At 34.4% G+C, this 26,674-nt stretch overlaps 1 protein-coding gene across 1 annotated transcript; it reads right to left on the bottom strand.

The window, feature by feature from the left end:
- Nucleotides 1-183: 183 nt before the first annotated feature.
- Nucleotides 184-26,674, bottom strand: LOC100184805 (acetyl-CoA carboxylase-like). Its single transcript, XM_004226973.4, is given in 47 exon segments — nt 184-671; nt 990-1,127; nt 1,407-1,577; nt 2,044-2,198; nt 2,570-2,715; nt 2,992-3,136; nt 3,491-3,605; nt 3,945-4,022; nt 4,024-4,157; nt 4,547-4,811; nt 5,213-5,341; nt 5,768-5,926; nt 6,243-6,395; nt 6,704-6,862; nt 7,336-7,410; nt 7,733-7,957; nt 8,297-8,408; nt 8,800-8,916; nt 9,240-9,373; nt 9,759-9,974; nt 10,326-10,421; nt 10,837-11,125; nt 11,356-11,511; nt 12,304-12,360; nt 12,855-12,973; nt 13,397-13,552; nt 14,373-14,534; nt 14,884-15,097; nt 15,339-15,559; nt 15,742-15,888; nt 16,237-16,345; nt 16,693-16,944; nt 17,517-17,591; nt 18,115-18,267; nt 18,776-18,879; nt 19,367-19,517; nt 19,746-19,890; nt 20,319-20,407; nt 20,718-20,869; nt 21,173-21,283; nt 21,569-21,725; nt 22,030-22,193; nt 22,795-23,003; nt 23,342-23,453; nt 24,196-24,444; nt 24,818-25,007; nt 25,230-26,674. Coding segments are annotated over 47 exon segments (7,776 nt in total). The 5' UTR covers nt 26,018-26,674; the 3' UTR covers nt 184-548.

Raw genomic sequence — 26,674 nt, forward strand, 5'->3', positions numbered from 1 at the left:
ATGTCATGTACCATAGGACAACACACTACAGAAACCCAATTATGTAGAACAGAGAAGGTTCAATCAAAGCTTGGTGTAAAAACTATTGATCAGTATTTTAAAACTAGAAACTCTAAACTGGTATTAAGATCTTGAGTCTTATACTCTGGTTACCATGCAAGCTGTTACTGCAAAAAAAACTAATCATGATTTGATAGTTTTATTCTTACACAACAAAATAAAATTAGAATAAGTGTAACACATTTAATTAGATAGTTACGTGGTAAGTGACTAATACGAACTTTTATTTTGATGAGATTGCTAACAACTTGCATATTATTAAAAGGCTTAGTTATTTAAAGCGCACTTGAAATTTAGTGCACAAGAATTAATGTCGTCATCGCAGCTGTATGCCACTTCTGACATCACAGTGGGTAAGTCACATGACCCATGTTCGGTCATGTGTAATTGATAGGAAATAGTTCGAAACGAGAAAATCAAAAAGTAATTAGAAAACTTGCTTCGTACCAAACCCATTGTATTTAGGCATCTGCCACGTATGCATAGTATTAACTCTCCAGCGATTCTAAGACTTTTATAACTTCCTGTCGCTGCTCTGGTGACATCTGGTGGGCAAGTTGTACCACGGAGTGCATTGCAACTTCTGGACTGTTTTGTGACAAGATTCGAATCTGGAGGTGGAAAAAATGTAAAAACATATAATACTGACATTAATCATCAAATATAAATGTCTGGTTGTTTATGAAAAAGTTCGCAATTTGTTTTATCCATGAGCATGTTATAACAACTGTTGTTTTGTTATTGTAAATAAGTTCTGTACGTTTGTTTTATTCATTAGCAGTTTACAACCACTGTCGTGCTACCTTTGCTTGCCGTAATTGATTTTGTAAAAATGTTTGATCTTTGTGACCGAAGCGACAAAAAGGTCAAATATTCTTTCGTGATAACTAACTTAACAACAATAACAAAAAAATGCCGTAATAAACCACCTGGTGGGAAACTGAGTCTCGTTGAAGAAGTTTAATATTTTCCTCCAACAATGAACTTCCTTCACTTCTCCCCTTAGATGAAGATAATTGTTCCGACAACCAAGCTACAACTGCTTTGTTGTCATCCCATAGATGTGCCTGTGGTGTTACAACATTATGAATAGGAAGTAAGAACATAATATTATGAATAGGGGCATAATATTAGTCATTACACCGACATTATAAACTTACATAAACAGTAAACACAATAGTTATACCTAAACAAAACACCCCCTAGTCTTACAATAAATAAAAAAATTCTAGCTGCTTCACATCGGTCTGCATTTTCTATTAAACAGATAAGCTCTGCTATAGAACCTCACCAATATAGAATAAAAAGTTATACTGTTTGCCATCAAACATTGAAATTAAACTTACTTTTACAGTTCCTTGATCCTCCACAAACCATCTGCGTAACATCACATCTATCTGAGCATTAGTAAGATCACGATTCGCGCCGTGGCATCGACTTTTAACATCATCTTGTAGAATAAGTCGTCTTAACTTCCAGTATAAGTAAGTACGTGAGGTCTTCCATTCGAGGATACCCTGTGTATAAAAAGGATCAATTTACATTCAATATTGGGTTAAAGCTCTTTTAAAATGACTGTAAAATTAGAAAAAAGAGACAAATATAAATTTGCAGAAGTTCGGTAAAGCTTCTTTCCATTTTGCTCATTTATTGGTAAATTTTCTTTCAGATAAAAAATAGTTGGCGAAGATAGGTTGGATGTTGGGAAGTGAGGTGAATGTCAAAGCTGCCTGTTGGTAATTGAAGTGCCACACTATGAAATAATATATAAAAAAAACAACAAATGTTAATTTAAAGCGGTGTTAACTGCAGTGTTGAAAAACAATCTCCGCAAAAATAAAAAAACAAACAATAAACTAAAAGTAAAGGATACAAAAACCCAAAATAGAATGGCAATTGTTTGACCCAAATGTGTTTCATTTGATACAGACGGCAATACAACATATTAAACACACAGACACAAAACAATGAACCATCACCCACCGAAATACATCCCTTGGCCAACATTCCGCCAGGTGTGTCGTGTAAGTCAGCAAACTTTACTGCCACCTGGTGGTACACTGGTTCAAGGTATAATTCTCGCTCTTTTAGTTTTGCTTCAATTTCTTTCTTTTCCTTCACGGTTAGTGATCGGTTTTCTGCCGAATGAATAAACTATTAACGCAATCTTTGTATTATTAATAATATCAACACATGGGTATGCATTCTTGAAAAAAATAATTTTGGAGAATTTTTTACCCCAAAAAATTATCTCCTACAAATAATATTGAGAACATAAAACCATTGTTTTTTCAAACTCCATTAAGTCAGGAGTAAACAATTATGCAAACAACTGAAATATTAATTCTCAGATACAAAATAAATCTTTCTAAATTACAAAAGAAATACACCTAAAACATTTATTCTCAAATATCCTTAAAAAAAACTTATTTTTGAATAAGCAAAAAATGATATAAATTTGTAATTCCTATAAAACAAAAACTGCAAATTATCATAATAATAAACCAACCAAGCTCCTGAGATAAAGCAGCAAACTGTCGATCACATCTTTTCATTGTTTTGATAATTTCTTTTCGTCGATATTTAATTTCCACAGTAGCTTCAGGTTCCAGTACACCACCTCTGGCCTCAGCATCAGCATATAACTCCATGTGGCTGGTTAGAAATAGAAAGTTTAACAATTTGTGATTATAATAACATCCATAATATATACCAATATGTACATATGTTTGGCATATGATAATTTTTTGCACAAAATTTAGGCAAAGTACATGATTTTATGTATACACCACATTAGCAAATTTGCATTGATTTCCTAAATTATAACTTTAAAATATAAGATTTCTTTTTATCCACATTATGCCTATCAAAATGAACAATATTTAAACAAAACGAAAACCTGAGGTGAATGAGTGTTTTTATATTACTTACGTAGAATTAATAGTTGGATCGACCACCACCCACGCCCCGCCCCTTAACTCAGCATAAGGTGGAATATAAACGATCACTGGTTGATGATATTTACGTAACGCATCAACTATGTAGGAACCAAACTTCAATACTTCATCATACATATCTGGAAATTAAAGGGGGTTTTATTGAGCCTGTTAATACATATAGTCAGTCGTTATGATATGGGTGTTCTGTTTCATACACCTCATGCCTAGTTATGAGTTACCTTGTATGTAACTTTGAGGATGGATTTTTTATCTGTTTTACATTAAGTGCTTTGCTCAAGCTAAGGGCAATAGTAGCAGAATTAAGCCTTGAACTCAGTAGCTTATGGTTATTAGATTTGCCACATTTGAATTAGACAAAAGGCAGTGTTGTGGTAAAACATTCTATTGAATAATGCCATTATACAATACCATACAAGTGATCATGTATAACTAATGTACATTATATATATTCAACGTATTATCCAACACACCTTTCATTCCACCAGAAAATCCTCTCCAGTTTGCAAACATAATAAGAGGAAGCCCCTCACGATCAAAGTCAAGAATTGCTTGCGCTGTTTTGAAAGCTGAGTCAGGATACCATACCTGTATGTGATGTATGATGGTAAGTGTGAATATAAGCATTATTTCTGGTAAATACTGGTTACACAATAGTTTTAATTGTACTTAATACAACTTGTTTCAAATTATGATTCCATGTCAAATTTAAAAGTGGAAATTTAAAGTTGACAATTCCATTTGGTGTGTGTTATGATATTTTAATAAAACACAACTTGTGCTTCCTGGTTCCATGTGCGAATTTAAGTTTTACTTACCTTTTTTCCCCCCCCCCTTTCTCCAAAAAACCAAAATAGGCTTATATTATTAAATAATTTTTTATAGGCATACAATTATAAGCACACAACAACCCAATAACATTCTCACCTGTCCTGCTCTATGTAGTGTCTTCTCCTCACTTTCAATATCAGCGGGATCAGCCGGTACATCGACGGCTATTGACCTCAGTTTCCACGGCAACCACGCCCACCGGTACCCCACCCAGTCGAGCGCGACCAACGATCACCGTGTTTGCCCAACCGGAAAGTATTTCATCGAATGAACCTCGATCAAAGAATCCACTTCGCCAAGTGTCAGTGTCTGTAATCGGTTTCAAATTGAGTTTAACTATATACTTTACTGAAGTCCGACTCATTGGTTAAATGCTTGCATTGTAATCCAAGGATACCGGGTGTCAGGGTAATAAGGTAACTGTGGCCCAAATTTTAAGTCCCATGCAAAGACCTCACTCATATATACTAGGAACTTAAATATAAGCTTCATTTGTAATTTTAACAACATTGAATGTAATATATTTAATTTATAAAAGGTATGTTTCAGTTAAAAAAAAACATGTTCTTTTCTATCAGCTTAAAATAAAAATTAGTAATTTTAATAACAATTCCAAGTATTATATATAACTTCTCATAATTATGTTTTAAGTATGTTTTAGATGGAAAAAACTTTTTCCAGCATCAATAAAAACTTACCTGCATCGTTACAACCAGCGAGCATCCATCTTGGATCATAACTGGTTCTGGTCGGTTTAAACGAGATTTCGCGGTCGATTGGATCCTTAGGCACGATGATAGGAAGTGGTGAGTTTCGTGTTGAAGGTATATAAGACAACCACTTCAACATCACCACCATCCCTTCATAATCCCATGATACTGTTGCATGGCTTACACCATTGTTATGCATGATCTGTATACCACCAAGCTGGTTGTTGGAGTTATAAACCTCCCGTCCCAGCACCTGTGTTGGGTATATTACATGTTATTCTACATATGAGGGAGGTCAAAGAATTCAAACTGAGTTTGCCCATCACCCCACAATAACCCCAACAGTTATGTAAAAATTTTAAAGTTTATAAAAAAATATATAATATAATGAATAACAACCACGTTGCAACTGCACTATTTTACGCTTATTACAAAATGGGTCAAAATTAAAATTAAGTAAGTTTTTACGAAATGTAAAATGTGTTCTTAAAAATGCTATTCTGCAAATAAGATTAACAGTATGTTATGATCATAAAGGTTTTAGAAATCACACTGTATAAACCCTTATACACAGGAGTTAGGTATATTGCTTTAATATTTGTAATTAAGTGAGTAATGCCATAAAAAACATTGCATTACAAACACACACAGTACCTTGTTTAATGCTTGATGACCAGTAAGTATGATGTATGAGTTATCTACTTGTATAACACGTTGACCCAACCTTACCAAGTAAGCTCCAATACCAACTGCTCTACATGTGACCAGGGATATTGTGACAATCTGTGTATTGGTTATTGTTGCATTTAGGGGGATACAATTTAATTTCCATTTTTAAACATAACTTATTAGCAATTATTGCAGCGTAACTAAAAAAACATTAAAAAAGAAACTGCAAAACACAGAGTGCAGTGCCTTTTACATTATCTGTATTCTCATGTAAACTAAACTACTAAACAGCTTAAGGGGATTTACATCTGGCTTTTACATATTGAGCCAATACTCATGTTACTGTATAATATAATAACTGTTGGCGAGTCTGTAGAATATATGAGATCTCGAGGCCAAGACAAATATTTTTGTGTGCCATTCATACAATCGTTAAAAATCGGCAAGTAAAATACATTTCCACACCACGTTTAAAAGTCATACGTATTTTGATATAGATGGACTCTGTCCTGATCATATTCATGATCATATGAAACCTACCTCATCATATGCACGTGATGTTTCCCCAGCAATGGTTCCGCTCCATCGGAGACATCGAGATCCAAGCGCTTCATCTTTCCCGATGACATCACACACCTTATACCTAGATTCTCCGCCCTCTTCTATGTGTTGCGCAATCACTGAGTTACTCGCACTTAACTGGAAACATTAGGTTGTTGTAATTAATACACACAGATATATAAACATTTTCTCATGAAGTGTTGCTGAAAAAATGTTTGAAATCCACCATGTTTTTATACTAGATGAACCGCTGTTCTGTTTCATACACGTCATGTTCATTTTCGAGTTACCACGTGTGCAACTTCGTAGGTGAAAATTTGAGTATTAACAATGATATATAACAAACTATTTATAAGTGATTTAAACGCAACTATAGATGCATTTATCATAAGTCATTTGATTTTACAGTTATTTTCACGAATAATTTTACATTTATATTTCACATATCCCCAACCTTTTTATAATCATGAGGAGTAAGATAAAGATACTTGACTCCCTTCTGTTCATCCTCGGGATCATTCCATGCAACACGGAAGAGATGACGAACCTCCTCAGCCAACCCGATCCTTGCTCCACTGTTCGCTGACAGGTAGATACGTGGGATTCCCTAATTGAAGAATATTGCGATAATAAAATGTACATCATAGGATTATTAGCTCCGAGGGCATAAACAATTCAATGTTTTGTTCGCCTATTATCAGGCTTCATTAGGGTTGGACAGTTTATACAAAAATGGTATGGATACCACTATCTAGGTCCAAACCCTTTTTGTTGTTATCTTGGCCACAGATGTAGATGTAAAGAGTGTAAAAAACATAAATTTGTTTTTATTAGGGTGGGGAACTGCCCTTCTCACCCCTCCATTACCTACTGCTGACACCAGCACACAACAAAACACAACATACAACACACTACCTCCATCCTTGCAAGTTCCGATGCTCGTTGATAAAGAAGATCTTCCTCCGGTCCAAACGAACCAATATTACAAGTGATGTCATTAGCAATGCAGATAACTTGTCTACCATCTTTATACTCAGGGGTGTACAATGTTAATCTCCATGACACCATACCAATCTATTAACATGAGGATAATTTATTGGTATGTAATGGGTATTCTATGTGGGCGTGGTGAGGTCCTACAGTGTGGCACGCCATGGGATTTGTGATTTATGCCAGAGTTGGCCCATTACTCTGACACCCAAGGTGCTACAATTTATTGGTCACTACTGGGTTGAAGCAATTTCCACTAAGACTAGTCTTTCTCAAAGACATACCTGAATATCAGTATAACTGTTAAGCATTTTGAACTCCTTTACAATGCATTCGCTTAACCACTGAGCCACATCCCATGAATTAGCATGTAAACAACATTTTGATTATCCAGTGTGAACATTTTCCTCTAATATATTAATTTTACAAAAAAAAATTGGATAGATAAAATGAAACAAATATTGTGCAGGAAAAATATCAGCACACAAGAATATGATGTTTTATTAATATGTGCATGAAATAACGAACAGGTAAAACAGGTTTATAATTAAATTCACCTCATTTTCACCAGGTTGTCTGTTAATGTTCACAAGTTGTCCTTGACCATCTAATACAAGTTCATCAGCTGATACCTTTTAATGGAATATATTATTATTAATACAAGTTTTTTTTATATCTTTCAACTTTTGAAAGTAGAGGTTAGTCGTTAGTGGTAACTCATAAGCTGGAACAATGTGTATGAAACAGAACACCTGTGTTATAACGACTGTCGTTTTTACAACCACAGGATAAGGCAAGTTACATTCAATGCAATATATTAGTAACTTAAGGGCTTGAAGCCATAGAACACACGTCTTAAAAATGGGATCTGACCGACTGTTGTAGTATAATGGGAATATTGTATACACACTATCACTTTTATGAAACTTCATGAAAGAAACAACAACAACATACTGGGTTCTCTGGAGATTTTACATCAGGATCTTCACTTTCAAGTGTCGTCCACATATCTTTCAATGCTTGTCTTATCATCTCCGGGAAATCATAAACATAAGTCGTCCCCATCTCTTGTGCCTTGAACCTCTTGGCTTGCAGTAAATCCTTGGTCACATACGGTGTGCTTGTAAGCATGGAGTGTAGAGGGCCAGGCTTGTTGATGTTGTATGCTTGGAACATTGTCTGGGGGAAAGATATACTTATACTGCTGTCATCATATTATAATAAACAGATGGGGTGGTCAAATCATCTGGTTTTATCATCATGCATATTACAGTGATGTAAATTTATACAATTTGTTAGGCTTGCCATAATAATAATTGTGTTAGCTGTAGGTAAACATGTGTTTTTATTAGATTTTTTAAGGATCACTTGCTCTTGGCATTGAAAATTCCTGTTTCGTAAATTTCTTTGTTTTTTACTGAAAAAAAAAGAAAAAAAGAAAAAAACATGAACCATCTGAACCCAACCTACAATTCAAACTAATTGTAGATTTTATAAAGATGATATAACACAACATACTTGTCCAGTGACAGGGTTGGTGACTTCCTTATAAAGGCTGATATCGAGGTAATAACCTGACTCTTTTGTTAGGAAGATTCGGAAAGGTTGAGGTTCGCCATCGTCCTTTAATCTGTGGTGATAGAAACATAGAAACATTATAAAAACATAGAAATATTATACAAACATAAAAGAATCATGCAAACATGGAAATATTATAAAAAAAAACGGAAATGTTATAATAACATAAAAACATTTTACAAATAAGAAATATTTTAGAACATGGCAACATCATACAAACATGGAAACAATAGATAACAAGATCTAAGAATAAATACGACAATCCTACGTTACGAATATATTCTAACAGTGATTGCAATAAAACTAACAAAGAACATCTGTCCATGAAACAATTAGCAACATGACAGATAATGTATAGTTAACAGTTTAACTTTAACCAATTGGGTTTAATACTATGTAACACAATCTAAAACACTGATATATAATAATGGAGCTTAATTAACCTGATATTGACTTTAATTTCAGCTTGAAGAACTCTTAACTTCCATAATCGACTCCCATATCGAAGAACCATCGACCTTATAGATTCCTCAACACGCACAGGGTCAATCATTACATTCCTGTGCGACACATACGTGGATTAATTAATAATATGGTTTTCCGTATATATTGATATAATAATATTAACTTTATTTATCTCTTCAATTTTGGTAGTGAAGATGGAAAAATATTTCAAATAAAGACAGAATATATAGATGTGTAATATAGAGTATAGCAATGTTTTGCAGTTAATTGAACTGGTTTGTTGAACAACTTGATTAATAGAATAATGCAAGACAATTGCAGAAATGTAGCTGGTTTAAGAATACCTCAAAATTGTAGGTAATTCAAATATATCACATAACTGTAGGTAATTCAAAATTATCACAAAGTTTAAACTCACGGGACAAAGTTCATGAAGATATGATTACAATCTATCCTTGTATTCTCTGAAGCTGAGAAAGCAACTTCTAATTCATCCATGGCTTCAAGTAATAATCTCTCAGCCTCGTTGTGTAAGAATTCAAATGATGCTTCCTATATATAAAATAAACCATGAATCTGGCTGACTTGGCTCTTCTTTAGATGTTCTTGGAATTTGGCTATCGTTTATTTATGTTATCGACAATATATCTGCACCTATTTATCAAGAGTGGAGCATTAATAAAGTTATAGACAACAGTCCCTTATTCGCTACAGTGTTATGTTGTATATAGATAAAATTATAATTTATATAGACTATTCATGCCTTATTATTTATAACAAATAAAAAAGAATATACATATATGTTCAATATAAAATTTTTAAAGCACTTGAATTAATTTTATGAACTTAACTTTTTTTGTTATTTGAATAATATTATCTTCGCTATCGTTTTTAAAAAATAAATACAATAATATGTTAAATCTGACATCATAATGACCTTTGTAACGAGATCGGAATGCCGGATAATCGCTCGGACGAAGAATCGATGATCCATGACTTCGGCTCCCTCCTCCACCTTAGCTGATCCGAGATAAAGATGGAGACGATGGTTGTTGGTGGGGATCGCTTTCAAATGGAAGTTGCGCATCCGGTTCAACTCAAGCTGGAACGCAAGAGCTGGCTCCAAGTGACGATAAATACGATCCTCATCAAACTGAAGAGAAGGAAAATAAAGGTTTGAGATCATAAGTTTTCTATGTGAGTGAAGACATACAGCGTCTTAGATTTAGGCCAGAGTTGAACCACTACCCCAGAACCCTGAGATTTAGGTCGGAGGAGGCCCATTATCTTGACAACCATGGTGCTACAACCCATTAGTGACCATTGAGTTTAAGCATTGTTTTAAACCGGAAAATTCAAATATAAAGACAACTGTGTCATATATATATATGGGTTGTTAATATGTTTGTAATAAAATCCCAATGGAACGAAAAAATTATTAAATACTGGTAATGGGCAAGCCCATAAGAAATAAAACAAATACATTGCTGAGGTTGTTACTTACATAATCACGCGCACGGTATGTGAAATACTTTGGAACTTCTTTCCTCTCATGAACAAGGAACGTAATTCTTCGTAATCCAGTTTCAAACAATTCAACCTAAAGTATTAACATTATCATAATAATGTATTTAAACTAAACAAACTAACAGTGATATATTAATACAAGTTGCACTTAATGAACAGAAGACTTGACGTGGTAAAAAAATCTGTGCAGGTTTATAAGCATATAGGTTTAAAGCATTAAAAATGTTATTAGTAGTGTTATTGTTATTTTGAATGTTACTCTTAAAGCAGCTCCTTCATTTTTAAGTTTAAACAGCTTTAATATATATATAGAATTAACCTTAAAACTGTTCTTATATATATATGTACCCAATATTTTACCAGATAGTATCCACTAATATCCTCTACCTATTATCCGCGATCTAAATTTAAATATTATCCTTATAACAGCTTATATTTTAAAATTTCTCAACATTTTACCAGCTAGTAATAACTATTTAATATCTCACCTTATGTTCTTTCACGAATTCATGGAATTGATTATTTAGCATGTCATCATCCGTTCTATGGCTGGTGGAGATTGCAACGTTTAATATATGAATGGGTTCATCACTGACACTGCATAAGGATGTGGAGTCCTCATCTTTTGAGCTCACCGAAGTAACGAGGCTGGCTGAGGATCCAAAGCTTCCCACGCATGATGACATCATGGCCGTGGTCGAGTTTGAACGATCGAAGAAGATGGGCGAATCAGGAGGGCTCGCGTTGTGGAAGCATTTCATGATGGATGAGAAGTGTCTGCGGGGGGGGGGGTAGTTGGTTATTTATATTCAATAATGTTTTAAACGACTGCCGTTTTGCTGCTGATTTAAATGGTATGATCTTAATTACCTTTTAAGGAACAAAAATGTATGTCATGTTTTGTAAGTGTATGTTATTACTTTACTCATGGACCACAATAAGATTTATATATAAGCTGTTTAAATAAAGCGATTTATCTTGATATAAATGTTCCACCAAGTACTCACAGTTTAAATGCATCAAAGTTACTGAAAGCTGCCATGATTCCCATCCTCTGGCATGGAGGTAAAGTGCTTGGGTCCATTGCATTCAATCCCTCGCCCACACTTGCTACTTTAGGTAGTGAGGAAGTGCTTGGGATCTGGTATTCACGCTGGTGTAAGCTGTGTGAAGGGTTATATGATTGATAAATACTATTTAACTGATTGAGTTTAATCTATAGGGGTAATGTTTTTTATTTTTTAGTAAAGTTGGGGTGATCTTATTAAAATACAGTTGCACTCAAAAGTTAACAAGCATAGGAAATCTTGAATAATGTGGTGAATGTAATATATTACAGGTATGCTTGTTTATATAAACACATATAAAACTATGTTAAAACATATATAATGTCTCATGTCACCCAGTTTCAAAAAGTACCCAACATTCCGCATATAGTTTGACCGTCGTAAATTAACAGCATTAACGACACAATTCGGCAAACTACATTTCATACACTTTTTTAAGGTTAGAATCAAAATGATTTTACTTTCAAAATAAGAATGAAAGTAATAAACACTGTTAGAATTGTGGGCCAAGGGTTAAAAAGTACCCAATGATTAGGCTATACATAAAATGTTAAGCTGTTGTAGCCATTGAAAGTGAATCATTTAAATAAAAATAGTTTATAATAATTTTATAATACATTGTACAAAGATGTATTAAAAACTGTTGTTACAGAACACCATCACCAAATTATTAAAACACAAGAAGCTGTTAAGCAAATATGTGCTTGTCACATCACATAGTCAAAAAAAGTCAATAATTTAATTATTTCACCCAATCAATAAATTAATTGCTGTTAAGAATTTTACTAAGCTACTGGACTAAGAATTAATTGCAATTATTTGATTTGCATTGCAACATTAATCATGTACCACCAGCACAGCAAACATCATGCTTTATTCTAATTTAACCTTTCCATGGATTTCTCCTCCTTTGATAAGATGGCACATGATGGGTTTTGCGGAAACCTTTAAAAACTTACATTCACACAACTATCTATGTATGGTGTTGCCGAATGGCGTATGAATATAAGCGTGAAAAAGATCTTTGTTTGGTATTTGTCTTGTGGTCTTTTTAAAGGATCAATAAAAATACGATAATATAAAGATCACAAAACAAACACCAGAAGATAGCTCTCATACTTATAATACAACTATCTATTTCAACTCTATCAGCCTTAGTGGTTCTCTTCATTAAAGCTTGTATTAATTTAGCTTGGCATAAACTAACTAATAAATTTAAGTTTTTTAAAAATTGATATCAATATACTACTAAGCAGCGTTGTATGTTCAGGTATATGCGAAAGGTATTATTAATACAAGCAAATATCATTAATACAAATGCATGTATGCAGCATTCCTTACAAAACTATACATGTACCCGCAGAATTATGCACACACTGAATACACCTGCATGTTAGAAAAAAGCCACCACAATTATGTGTCAAGCGTTTGTTACTCACCGATTAGGATGTGTGGTTGGTAGCATAAACTGGAACTCGAGAATACAATTTCCCTCCCCAATCTCATGGTGTTGGACACTGTTTAACTCGTATGCAATGTATGATCTTCGTACATATACCTGTTAATATAGTATGGTTGCATTATGCACACTCCTAAATAATAAACAAATCTAGTGAAAATCTGATATACACCTAATGCCTGATATAAGTATACCACATAGGCCTACCCTATTTATGATATAGTGTATTTGTCATTTTTAAAGCACCTGTAATGGCAAGACAAGTTTACTAAAATGAACAGTTGCTTTGTAGATAACAAAATATCAAAACAAAACATTAATTTAAATACACAAGCTTCTGATGCCAGGCAGAAAGCATGGTTTAAGCGACAAATAAAAGTTATTATTTTATTATTATTTACCTATATTACAAAGCATTGTACTTTACATTGATAAACATAGAAGTCTCACATAGAAGTCTTTGTAAATGTCCAAAGGTAAAAGTTTGTATTTCACATACATAGATAAACATAGAATTCTCACCTCAAAAGCAGCCATCCTAACCACAGGGTTGGCATGGTAGAAGAAATCGGGTAAAACATCAAATATCGTGGTTTCCGATAAAATCAACTTCTTTAAATGCTCCGGACAAAACTCAGTTCCATAAGAACCAATGGATGACAGAAATATTGACTCAAGCTGAAAAAGTGGGGAAATTGTAAGTTGGCTAGACCATTGACTCTCAAACTGCTAGGTGTGTCACACAACTTTTCGTAAGTAGAAATAAATTATGAGAATTTTTGACATGTATTTTTTGGATTGCAAAAATAGGAGCTTTAATAAATGTGGTGTGCAGCAAAAACAGATACAGTAGATCAAATGTACTATGAACCTAAAAAGGTTGAGAACTGCTGATCAGGTGTATAGAAATTTAATTTGTCTAATAATTAAGTGCAAAAAAACACATGTCCTAAAGACACATTCTGATTGATAAAGCACAATCAAAGTGCCATTGATTACCCTTATGATGTTTAATAAAATGTATAGCACTGGAAAGTCGGAAATTTAATCTTAGCTTCATGTTTGTTGTCCTGGCATCATTTAAGGTTTACTCAGATTTTACTTGTTTTGCTACTTTGTATACACAAATTTACTTTTGTTTGAATTGATAATATATGTGGGTCAATAGGTTATATAAGGTCACTCCAATCATTAAATAGGTCACTGTATAAAATAAGTGACAACTCAATGTACCTAAGGTGCATAACAAGCTGTATATATGTCACAACATTCAATGGTGTAGCATGCTGCTGCGTTTGACTAAATCATATTCCGCCAAACTAGCCTTGCAGCGTGCACCTAGTAATCTAATAACTTTTTATCGTTTAGTCGGTACAGCTGTCAGCAATAGTTAATTGGTTATGTGGTTTACTGAAGTTTGGGATGTGCTGTTGTTTGAAGAGAACAAACATTCATTCTTTTAGCTCGGTAAACCTTCATAAGTATTAGTTTAGTTCACCTGGTTATGTCTTAATTCATATGGGGGTTGATGGGCTGCAATTAACACTTGGCGAGCTTTCAAAGCAACTTTTGAATTCTCTTGTTTGCTCAACAATGCTAGTTGTTCCAGAACTGTCGCCACATCTGGTGGTAGTGAATGGTCTCGTCCAGAAACACAACCCTGGGAAATGAAGTGTGGATGATTAGAATGTAGTTAGCCTTGCATGGTAGGGCTTTGACAATTGTTATAACATCATACATTTCATGCCTGCTTACGAGTTCCCTTGTATTTAACTTTGCAGGTAATAATTTTTGGATTTTTTTGAACTTTTTAGTTTGTAAAGTATGGCTGACAATTTAGACAATCCATAAGGTAAGGTCAAGGTACCATTCTGGGTTGGAACAAATATTCTTTGCACCACCATTATAACCCAACTCAAATATTTCGATTTTCCTACTAAACAACAATATATGCTAGACAGGGTCCATTAAATCTTAATATACAAATTAAAGGTACAACTTCAACTTACAATAAGTTCAATGATGAGTGAGTTTTTGTTCCCCACATTTGCATGCGATAAAATGTCTTCCACTACAGCTCGGACATTATCTTTCCTCTTGTCTCGTATTGCGACCACACTTTTGTCGAACGAACCATGTTGGAACTCTAGCTCCACCCGGTGATAATCAAGTACAAGTCCGAGAACAACGTTTTTCATGTGACCTCGAATTCCGTTGCGATATCTGAAAAGTTTGTAAAAAATAATTTCTGATATTCAATTACAAAAAAAACTTCATGAGTTAGATTCAATGGTTTTATTTCACTACAACCTTAATTGCTTAAACTTATTTTATATAAATTTAGTATTGTACTAAAACTTACTTAATTACTAGAACTTTTTTTCTAAAGTTGTTGTTTACAAATACAACATGCATTACAAATTACAATCATATATATGTTACGGCCCCAGTTATTTTAACTTACTTGTTTACTACTTGTAATATGGGCTGGGTGTTCACAAAGAAAACATCTTGGTCCGATTTATTTGTGAGGGTTGCAGCGAATGCGTCAACTGTGCGTCGAATACGGGAACCAGGGAATTGTGACATCATAGAGGTGATATTGGACGCATAACTTGCCATCTCACGACGAATACTTTTCTCAACTTTGGCCGGTAATCGACCTGATATGTTGGTCATCACCTCCTGGAATAATGTTTTAATTTTTAGATACAAATTAAAAGATTTTATGAATATGATGAAAATAAGGATAAATAATCACTGTTTTACAAATGATCCCACTTTTATGTTGCAAATGATTAGTGTTCTATATATGGTGTTTTAACCACTGTTTCGCTGCGACGCAAGGATAAATAAGTTAAACAAACCTGTAGCTCCAATAATGGCAGAGATGGATCTTTAAGTGCACTCATCAACATCCGGACTGCTTCGTGCATCTTTTCCATAAATATTTCATGCGGATGACAAAGACCTTTCATAATGCAGGAAAGTCTTTTGTGTGCTACCTCGTAAATCTGGTGATGACAAAAGATAATTTGATGAGAATATTTCAAATATTGGGTAGAAATGTAGAAATAGTATAAGCAGTGGTGTAGCCAGGTGGTTTCATAACCCTCCTTAAAAAAACACAAAAATAATTGAAACATAAAACTGGGAGTTTAGGCGAAAGAGGAGTTTGTTTAAAAAAACACCTTTTTGCTAAAACACCTCTGATATTTTTCTGGCTGTGCCACTGAGTGTAAAGGCTCTTTTTATAAAGTTGGAATAAAATCTTCAAAATTCAATGTTCCAAACTACATGAGTGTTTATAAAATAAACAAAGATTTCATAGAAAATTTGGGCATCGATTTCTTGTAACTAACCTTGTGCGATTTCTCTTTACTTGGAAGTTCCTCAGTACCTTGTAAGTTGAGAAGTTGACCTTGGAATAATTCAGCTCGACGTACGCATGAAGGATCATCAGGAGTTAGTCTGTGGAAATGTATTTAAATTTATATTCAATGATGATGTAATAATGTATTACATTCTTTAATCAATTAAGCTTTACAAATATACAAGAATTCCTTTTCAGAAAATGTAAAAAGTTATTTTAAAACCCTGTTGAGCTGCAAGGTAGATGAAACATTGGTCAAATTAACAATATTTGTTAATTTTTATGCCAGAGGATTAGTTTTAAATAAATATATGTACATTATTTGCAGAAACAGCAGCGCAATATCAAAAGATTTGCTAAAAAACATAATTTCTAATTTAATTTTTTTTCTTAATACAAGTATTTTTAAAATACATTCATTCTAATATAAATGACAAGACATCACCTTGCTATGATGGATCCAGGTTCAAGTACCGCTCCTGCCCGCTTCACATAATGTATGTTCCCACTCTCAGGTGCAGTAAGTGACATAACCATCTTCATAACTTCTATCTCAGCATAAGTTTGCCCAGCAAACACATGAGCCCCATCTTCAACTATAAAGTTGATCAACTTGCCAGCTGATGGGCCTCGCAGTATGGAAGGGTCGTTCTCTTTCTCAAACACCGAGGTTTGGTTGTTGATTGTTACACGGTACCTAAAGTAAAATTATATGAAGTTATAAATATGGTAGGGGGTGTACAGGCTTGGCTTGGTGTTGTGTAATGGGCCAACTTTGGTCTAAATCTTAGGTTACATAGGTGTATCATGTAGGACCTCACCCATATAGGATAGAATGTGCATATACAATGTTTGGTAAACTCTGGCCTAAATCAAGTCCTATGGCATGTCATGTTATGTAGGACCTCCCCATATAGATTAGAGTGTTTTATGGCTGCCCCACCGGTAAGCTGGTTCACTTGTGGTAGTGGTAATAAGCCGTATGGGGTATTAGTATCATTACTAAGCTTTATTTCAATTTTTTCATATGTAAAAATACATTACATTTGCCTTTAGTTGTTTTGCTCACAACCAATAATGATTTGTAAACCAGTCACCGTAATGACGTATTTGTCAACCAAATATCCTGTGTTATTTCCGTCACACTAATGTGTGCATACGATGGTGTGTGTTTGGTTTCAGCAGGTTAAACCGGTTTAACTGCCGCTATTACACACACTGCAGTCTACACCATGTTTAAATGTTACCACACAGCACATATATTAATACCTGTCAACTTCTTCTTTCATGTATGTAGTGCGACTTATACCATCCAATGACAGAAGCAATCCTCCATCACTTAAACTGGATAAGAAATAGAAGAAATATTAATTAATAAATATATATAATGCTTAATTAATTATTAATACAGCAGATAGAATGAGTTAAATATTACCATTTATATTTATATATCTGGTAAGGCACTAAATACAAAGGTATAGAAAATGTTTCTCTGTTTGATGCTACATAAGTTACACACATGGTAACTCGTAAGCGGGCACTGTTGTTGCCTACTTGCGATAGGAATAAGTTACATTTATTAATTCATACTTAGATATAAAAGTAGCTTGGGAGTTTGGGAAATAGGCCAGCTTTGGCCCAAATCAACGGTCTGGCATTTACCTCACCCATACAGAATAGCAATACAGGAACATATTGTACTTATGTAAGGTAATAATGTAATTAATTATTGATTATTCTCAAATAAAACCATATATATATACTTAATGGTTATTCCCATATACATACTTAATCATTATTCCCATATAAAACCATGTGACATACTGAATAATACTAAAACTTGTGACGTATGTGTATTCTGACTCACCTATATACATCAACTTCCATGTTCCAATCATTACATTGTATGTAATAACTATTATCCGATGTCTTGGTGACCTTGAGTACATATTTAACACCTTGTGCTATCAACTCCACTGTCTCACTTGTGTGTAGACTTGTAGATGTGAGCACTTGGCCTCTGCATGGATGGTGAAATTAAAATATTTAAACATGCTTCCAAGTAATTAAAAAGTATTTTTTTTAATAAACAAAAAATATAAATACATATACATTTTAGAAAAGAAAAAGAAAAGAAAAGTATAACTCAGGCCAGGTTTTCAAATGCAGGAAGCAACTAAGATGTTGTTATTTGCAACCTTGAAATTTACTACCATATTACTTATTAAAAGGGCAAACATAAAATATCAAACTTTTTATACAAATGGAAATGTTCAAATGTGATTTTGTTGGTAAATTTAAAAGGTTGATGAGTGTCGTTTGTTTAATATTGATATACAAATACAAGTTTATACAAGGTCATATGTTTGATCTTCTAAAATTCTAGTAGGCACAAGTTGATGTTACATAACAACCCATGTTTCATTGTGTTGTGTGTGGCCCCTTTCATAGTTACCCAACCATACAATACATTAATTCATTCATTAATTAAATGTTTCACTTTATATTACAAAATTAATTAAATTTACCTTTCTAGTGAGTTGACATAAAAGTCAAATCTTGCTTTGTATTTTGAATCAGCAATGTGCAAAGCACAACATACCAAACCAACAGTCGTGCATGGTTGTTCAGACTGTAACAATAAGATGTCGTCAATATATTGTTTGTTTGGATATAAAGTCTAGTTTACATAATCACTTCACCCACGCACTTATTCAATACAATGTGCTGATTGAAACATTAATATGTCTGGTAAATATTTACAAATTCCCAGTCTGGCAACCTTCAACCTAGTATTTGTGGGCAGATAACATTAAACGTTGGCAGATTCATTCGAGTCGCCTTGAAAGGATAAGTAAACAGCATGATCAATCCAAAGGTTAGAAAAGTAATGGGTCAGCAAAAATCAGGTTTGTTTGGAAAATATCGGGTAGAACTCTGACAGCAGGTCATTTTTAAACACACAACATGTTGTGCAAGTCTGTTTACTTAGTTGTTCATGTTTAGCACAAGTAAACAAATAAGTACAAACTTATTTTTGATTTTACCTGTTAGATTGCTATAAAAAATACTATCACATACTTAAATGGTTAAGAAAAATTGATTTCTTTATTTTTTACCTTGACTTTATCAGCAATCAAAGCATCCAACCATGCTGTATCAATCTGGTTATGTTGAAAACAAGGGTCTTCCAACAATCTACCAAGATATTCAACTGTGGTGCGGAAGTCCCCACGAATAGAAAGTTCTTTTAATGCCATAACCATGTTTCTGTGGTTTGGGTAAAACAACAAAATATTCACATCATTGTATAACTGTATCCTCACAATTCTTCAAAACATTGTTAATTTTTAAACACACGATTAGAAAATATAGAAAGCTATTTGCTAACCGTATTAATATTACCCCACAGTACTAACTATTAATTACTAGTGAACACTTGATTTTAAAATTAAGCCAGTTTTCTTCAACAATGAAATAAATGAAAGTTAAACTCACGAAATTGCATATTCCCTGTTCTCTCCCCATGCAAAGCAGTGACCAAATTGTGAATCAGCAAATTCATGCAAACCCCCTGCTGCAGCTACACTGAAGTAACCCCACACGTTCTTATTGCTTCGAAAGTTTAATTCCTGCACGGTACCTGTGGATGTGAAACCAAGTTAAAAAGTGTTGAACAGGCCATGAACGAACCATAAACTAATAGAAAAGAAAATAATAGCAATGAAAAGTAAGTTCAATAAACGCCCCAGGTGTTTGATAATGGGCCAACTCCGGCATAAATCTTAGGTTCTTGACAAGGACCTCAGTCACCTCACCCACATAGAACATAATAATGTAGTCTGTTGAATAAACCATGATCGAGCTATAAACTGATAGAAAAGAAAATAAAAGCAATGAAAATTAAGTTAAATAAACAATGGTGTATGTGGTAACACCCTGGGTGTTTGGGTAATGGGCCAACTCCGGCTTAAATCTTAGGTTCTTGACAAGGACCTCACCCACATAGAATATAATGTAGTTTACGAATTATGCATGCCTACATCAATCAGATAACTAATGAAACCTCACCGGAGCTGGGTTTAAATCCTTCATCAGGATTCTCACTAGTGATCCTGGCAGCGATCACGTGACCATGAGGTTCAGGTTTATGTTGGGGCCTGGGTGGGAATAATGTTAACTGTGTATGTAAGTAATTGTAATGGTGCAGGTTATGTTACTTTACAAAACCTGATATATTTACTATCGAAGGAAACCATGGCAGATTGGGTAGACTCCACTGTCAAGTGGTCATTTAAAAGACATTTAATAGAATGATCGATATGAAAGTGATATAATAAAGCAATTACCACTAATTAATACGAAACTATACAACACACATGTGCAATTAATACTAACCAATACATAACCATACAAGATACAATATATGCCACAAATACTCATTTTATCAATAAATAATACTCAACATACTGTGTGAAGTCAATAGGGTTGGTGGACCATGGATCCTCCCCATATAATATACGGATGTCCCTCATACGATGGAGAGGTATCCCCATGGCAACCTGTAGTTGGGCGGCAGGAAGGTTCACGTCGGCAACCATCTCTGTGCACGGGTGCTCCACCTAGTGAGAATAAATTTTCATTTTTAAATTTGAATTTGGCAGATATATTGCTTGTTTAGTATATTTTAAAATTATTACTCTTTATTCTATGTGGGTGAGGTGTTACAGTCAGAGTGTGGCACGCACGTCAAAGGACTTAAGGTTTAGGCCAGAGTTATCACATTATCCGACACCCAATGTGGTACAACCCATGGTAGCACATGAAGCAACGAACCAGATATCATAGCGTCAGACATACAAAACAAATACTTTAATTGAAACACCAGTTCTAAAAATCCACAAGAAACAATAATGAATCCTAACCTGAAGTCTTGGGTTAAGTTCAAGGAAGTGATAACTTCCATCATCACTGAACAAATATTCCACTGTTCCTGCACTTACATAACCCACCATCTTAGCTAGAACAACTGCATCCTGTAAAGATAAAGCACTGTAAGTTGGAATTTATAGCAAACACATTGCACAAATAATTATCAGGTCAGTTTTACTAGAATTTTTGAAAATAATTATTCAGAAAATACAAATATATATTTCCTAAGTTAAATAATTATATTTCCAAAACAACACACAATTATACATATATATATGCTGTTGCTACCAGGTGTATTACATGTCTGGAAATCCAAATAAATATTGCCAAACGTTCTATTTAAAACTTAAATACATATTATTATCTATTCACGATCAGTTGATTAGCACCTTTTCCATTCTTGTCCACACTTCTTCACTAGTAACAGTGGTTGGAGCTTCTTCAATGATCTTCTGATGTCTTCTTTGAATGGAGCAATCTCTTCCAAACAATGAAATAGCATTCCCATATTGATCAGCAAGAACTTGGACTTCAAGATGGCGAGATCTGTAGTAAACAACTTGCCATATTATTAACTGCTATATAGGGTAACCAATCTTTAGGTGACGGTGTATAATATGGAATATTATATTTCATTAAATTAAATCAATGGGCAAAAAAGTATTGCCAGAGCAGAGACAAGATTAGTTGCTACTGTCTACCAAACAGGATATTACCTAGACAGTTATTAATTTTCATTTGGGTAAATTAACTTTTATTATCCATAATCCTTCTAACAGGCAATATCGTAAATCAAAATGTCATTTTCACAGCTGATGTCAACTAATTAATCTAATTATGCTGCCATTACTGTGTGGCAAGCTTCATAACGAATATTGGAGAACCAGGGACTTCTGATTGAACTTGTCTAAGAGCAGCTGGGAAATCTTCAGCATTTGCGACCTTCCTTATTCCCTTCCCACCCCCACCTTCTGAAGCTTTGATCATCACAGGATACCCAATCCTCTGTGCTGCCTATGGTGTATGGGTGATGTTAATGCTTCATATTACATCATTCAGTATGGCATGCAAAAAGTTAATCATAGGAAAGTAATAACATAAAATGTTAATGCCTATAGATGCATTGAAAATGGTATTGGCGTTACTTCAAATCATAATAGGCTTCATGTTTTTTAATTTTTAATAAAATTTGGGGTGACATTGCTAAAATAAAGTAAAATTACACCCATAGTAATCGAATAGTACAAGAGTAAAAAGCTGTGGGGCATAAAATTGAGTTGGTCAAACTTATGATGACATGTATCATACACAATAGATGTGAAATTAGAAATCTGTGTACTTCTAAATTTATCACATGTAAGATGTGACATTTGTATTGTATTGTGTTCCATTTCTTTCTATTCTATATGGGTGAGGAAAGGTCCCGTGGTAATGCAAATCCGAAATTTTCCATGCATAGTTAAGGCATGTGATTGTTGGTAACATCATGTATTAAATTTTAATCTATATGGGTAAGGTCTTGTGGTAAAGCATGTATTGAGGCCCGGAGGGCTAGAATTCAGGCTGGAGTTAACACATTAACACCAAGTACACAATTTACATCATACGTTCATACCTGCAGAGCATTCTCCACCCCTTGAACACAGCCTTGCATATAAATATCATCAGGGACAACAATAGGTGTAAATGTAGCTGTGGTATCTTCTTGTTCATTGTTTGCTTGGTTAGGTTGCGAAGTATAATCCACAGTTAAACCTGAACCACTCCATGGTAGTGTAGGAACACCAGCTGTTTGTGCCACGATCGAAGATGCTATTTTGTCACCTAGATGGAATACATTGGCTTTAAATACCATATAGGCTATACATTAATTGCTTATCATGTACGTTTAAATTAATTCTTTTCTAACAAATACTACATAATTCATATATAAAAATATATATTACATATTAAATTCAAATTGTATATATAATATATATATTATATTAAATATATCTATAACACACAATTTGAAAACTGTGACGAGAAAGTAATTTTAAAATATATTACAAGTGTACTTTTTATTCAAGTAATTTTGAAAAAAACAGTGGCTTTTATTTATTAGATATTTTTATATTTTATGTGATATTAATCTGCAAACTTTTCTATAAAGCAAAACTTACCGAGTGCCCACATAGCGGAAGCAGACGGTCCCAAAAATGCAATGTTGGCTTTACTTAACATTTCCGGCAACTTTGGATTTTCACTGGCATGTCCCCAACCAGCCCATACGGCCTGTTAATTATACAAACTCATGAGTGATATAAGTACGAAATAACACAGGTGTTAAGAGCATAATAGCTAGGTAGAGATACATTGTGGCATGGATAAGAATAGAATGTATAATCAAGTGCTAAGCCTCAATCTCACACCACAATTGAACAAGATCATATCGAAGGTTTTTTACAAATTACAGGTTTGTATTCGCATGAAACCACCAAAGCTGCGAAGTCACTTCCTTTCACACAGGTATGTATTCATTATTGTGTTGTCACACAGACACAGAGTGTGTGACACAGTGTTATGCTAGGTTGAATTCTACCTAGAATGTTAGGTTACTATAGGGCAAACAAATAGCGTGGGTGGTATCATTCATGTGTGAGTCATACACCATTCACAATAGCTACACCCTACAAGCACTCTTCGCCTCTTTGTATATATTTTTGTAAAAAGGTTGACCGTTATTCGTGACATTGAAGCATATAACATAAGGTGCCATATATTTATGCGGCTACTTTAATTTATGTATTAAACATCAAAGTTGTTAATACACAATTATACAGTTCATGTATATTGTAATAACATAGAAAGTCATAGATCAATAAATCAAGACCATTTTACTGGTGTGTAATAAAGACTTAAAATACTAGACTGTTAAAAAGTTCTTATTCCTTATTACGTTGAAATATGTGTTATATTCCCACAATTTCACCCACCATAAAATAAACAGATATAAATAATTGATATAACGACCAACCTGGACAGCTGTTCTTCGAGCCAAGTCAAGAATAAGTTCCACATTCGCATAATTATTATTGTTTGCACCACCAGGAACATGAACATAGCTGTCAGCCATCTTTATATATTCAGCATTCGCGTTTAAATCTTCGGGTGTAACCATGGCAACAAAATGAATAGGTTTCTCATTCCTAAACAATTCATACGGCCATCTTCGAAATGATCTCATGCAATTTACAGGCGCGAATTCATTATTTGCAAGGAGAATCTAAGTGAAGTTCAATATTAAATAGGAATAAATACCGCTATTTTGGATACCTGGGCAACAGAGGTTATAACAAAGACACGGTACCCTATTTTAAACACCTACATGCTTACGGGATAACTCAAATGCAACTTTGTGGGTAAAGGTGAATACTATTTTGGAATTTTTTTATGTATGGCTGACAATTTGGACAACACATAACGGACCACTAGATTGAAGCAATTGCTATTGAGTGTCTTGACCAATGACACATACAGTTCCATAATAGTAGCAGCATCGAGCATTAAACCTCTTATTCTTTGGCCATGCCATGATGGCACTTATAACTACTTTGCTTTTATCAACAGACAAAGTAAACCAGTGTTAAACAACTTACCTTTTCAATAACATTGTTTCCCCCTAGTATCTTAACCAGTTCTGGCATAGTAGCTGCAACACTACGGCTAGATCCCTTCCTTGATATTTGCTTACGCATTGGGTTCTTGTTAACACTGGGTAAGTTTGGGTTTGAACTCGAAGCAGTTGGCGAAGAAGCATTTTCACTTTGCTCAGGTGTTGATTCATTTCTGTGAAGTAGAAGATTTAATTAAATGCACAATACCATTTTTGAATTAACTACAGCGGGTGTTCTTGTTTTAAAGTTTTGGGGATTACTTTAAAACAAAGATTCAACAATAACAATAAGCCAAAACGATCCCCCATAAACAATGTACTATTATTATTGGTATAATGATTTTATCTAAAAAACTATTAGCATGTAGATAGGGACACATGGTCATATCACGCACTCATTATCAAAGCATTCAGCTTCCCAATATTCTTCTTCTACAATAGGTTGCATTGGGAGTGGCCAAGTCATGGATCTCCTAACACCACCGGATGATCTGGGAGATTTACGCCACCCTCTCCTTAATTGACTGTATTGTGTGTAGCGTTTCCTACAGCCACTACACTGGTATATAACTGTGTGATTCACTTCTTCATTTAAACTTTGAGTGCGTTTTTTCAGGTCCCCTTGTTTGGGACTATAAGTAAATACATTATGTATGTTTTGAGTAGCTTCAACAAGCGCTGCGCCACAGCGATTACACGTATGTCGTTTACGCCTCTTGTTTTTACGTATAAGTTGCGTAAGGCCGGCGCAAGGGTCATGCGGATCTGTTTCCACATGTTCGTTGTTGCCAGAACTACGCTCGGTGTTTACTCGTGCTAAGGTGGTTCCCCCAATAACGTTAAACGGCGCGTACGCCTCGGGTGCGTCTTGTGGTTTATTGCAGTTCGTCGATTGGTTTTCTAAACCAAATTCCAAGCGTGACGAAGAATTTGTGGTAGTTACGTCGTAATTAGTAAGAGGGTCGGTTGGTTGGTCAGTTCGTTTCGATACAGACTTAGGTTTCCCGATTGTATCACTCTTGGTTGAAGTTCTTCGCAGTCGAGACAGAATTGTTGCGGCAGCTGAACGGTCAAACTGAAAACATTTCCCGTTCTCGCCCTCTTTGCCGGCTTTATTCAACATCAACCACGAGAATGGAAAGGTGCTGGAACTTTGCGCTGTGGGTATCACCGATGCTGTCATTATTTCAACTGTTCGTATTTGCACTCTCTGAACTATAAACGTACTTTTTAATCATCTGTTCACACTAAAACACAATAACATTTCATGACAGCAGTAAAATGACGCAAATTAATACAGTTTCTGCCATTTTTGCGACAACAAATGTCAAAACACTTTAACAAATACCATTAACCAGACACGCGTGGCTAAACGTTGTCTGTCTCTGGACGAATGTCCTAAATTGAGATTTAGTTTCCTGACCTTTTTGTAATAACAAAAAAAAATTGCTAACAATTTAAAAAATACGTGATATGGCTTTATGTTTGCCTGTGCACGACTGTCGTATACCAAGATACGGATTCACGAAAATGACAACCGAGATGACGCAATCAATTTCTCGTTATGCTAAGTCCTGACACTATCTGAAATTAGACCACGGGCTGCCGAAAACAAATTGTCAAAAAAGCAAAAACAAACGTCATGCGCCGACCGCGTGCACGAGGCATGACGGTAAAGGCGTGAGAGACGGTAACTTAACATGACGCAATCGTTTCTAAGCCTAGATGGGCAGTTGCCGGCCAGTGGGCAGTCGGTAAATTAATTTTATTCTTAAATAAACAGGAATGCAACTAACACGGTCATTTTTACTGACATTACATAAATGGATAAAACATAAAT

This window comes from Ciona intestinalis, unplaced genomic scaffold (genome assembly GCF_000224145.3).
Source record: "Ciona intestinalis unplaced genomic scaffold, KH HT000049.2, whole genome shotgun sequence".
Classification (NCBI taxonomy): Eukaryota; Metazoa; Chordata; class Ascidiacea; order Phlebobranchia; family Cionidae; genus Ciona; species Ciona intestinalis.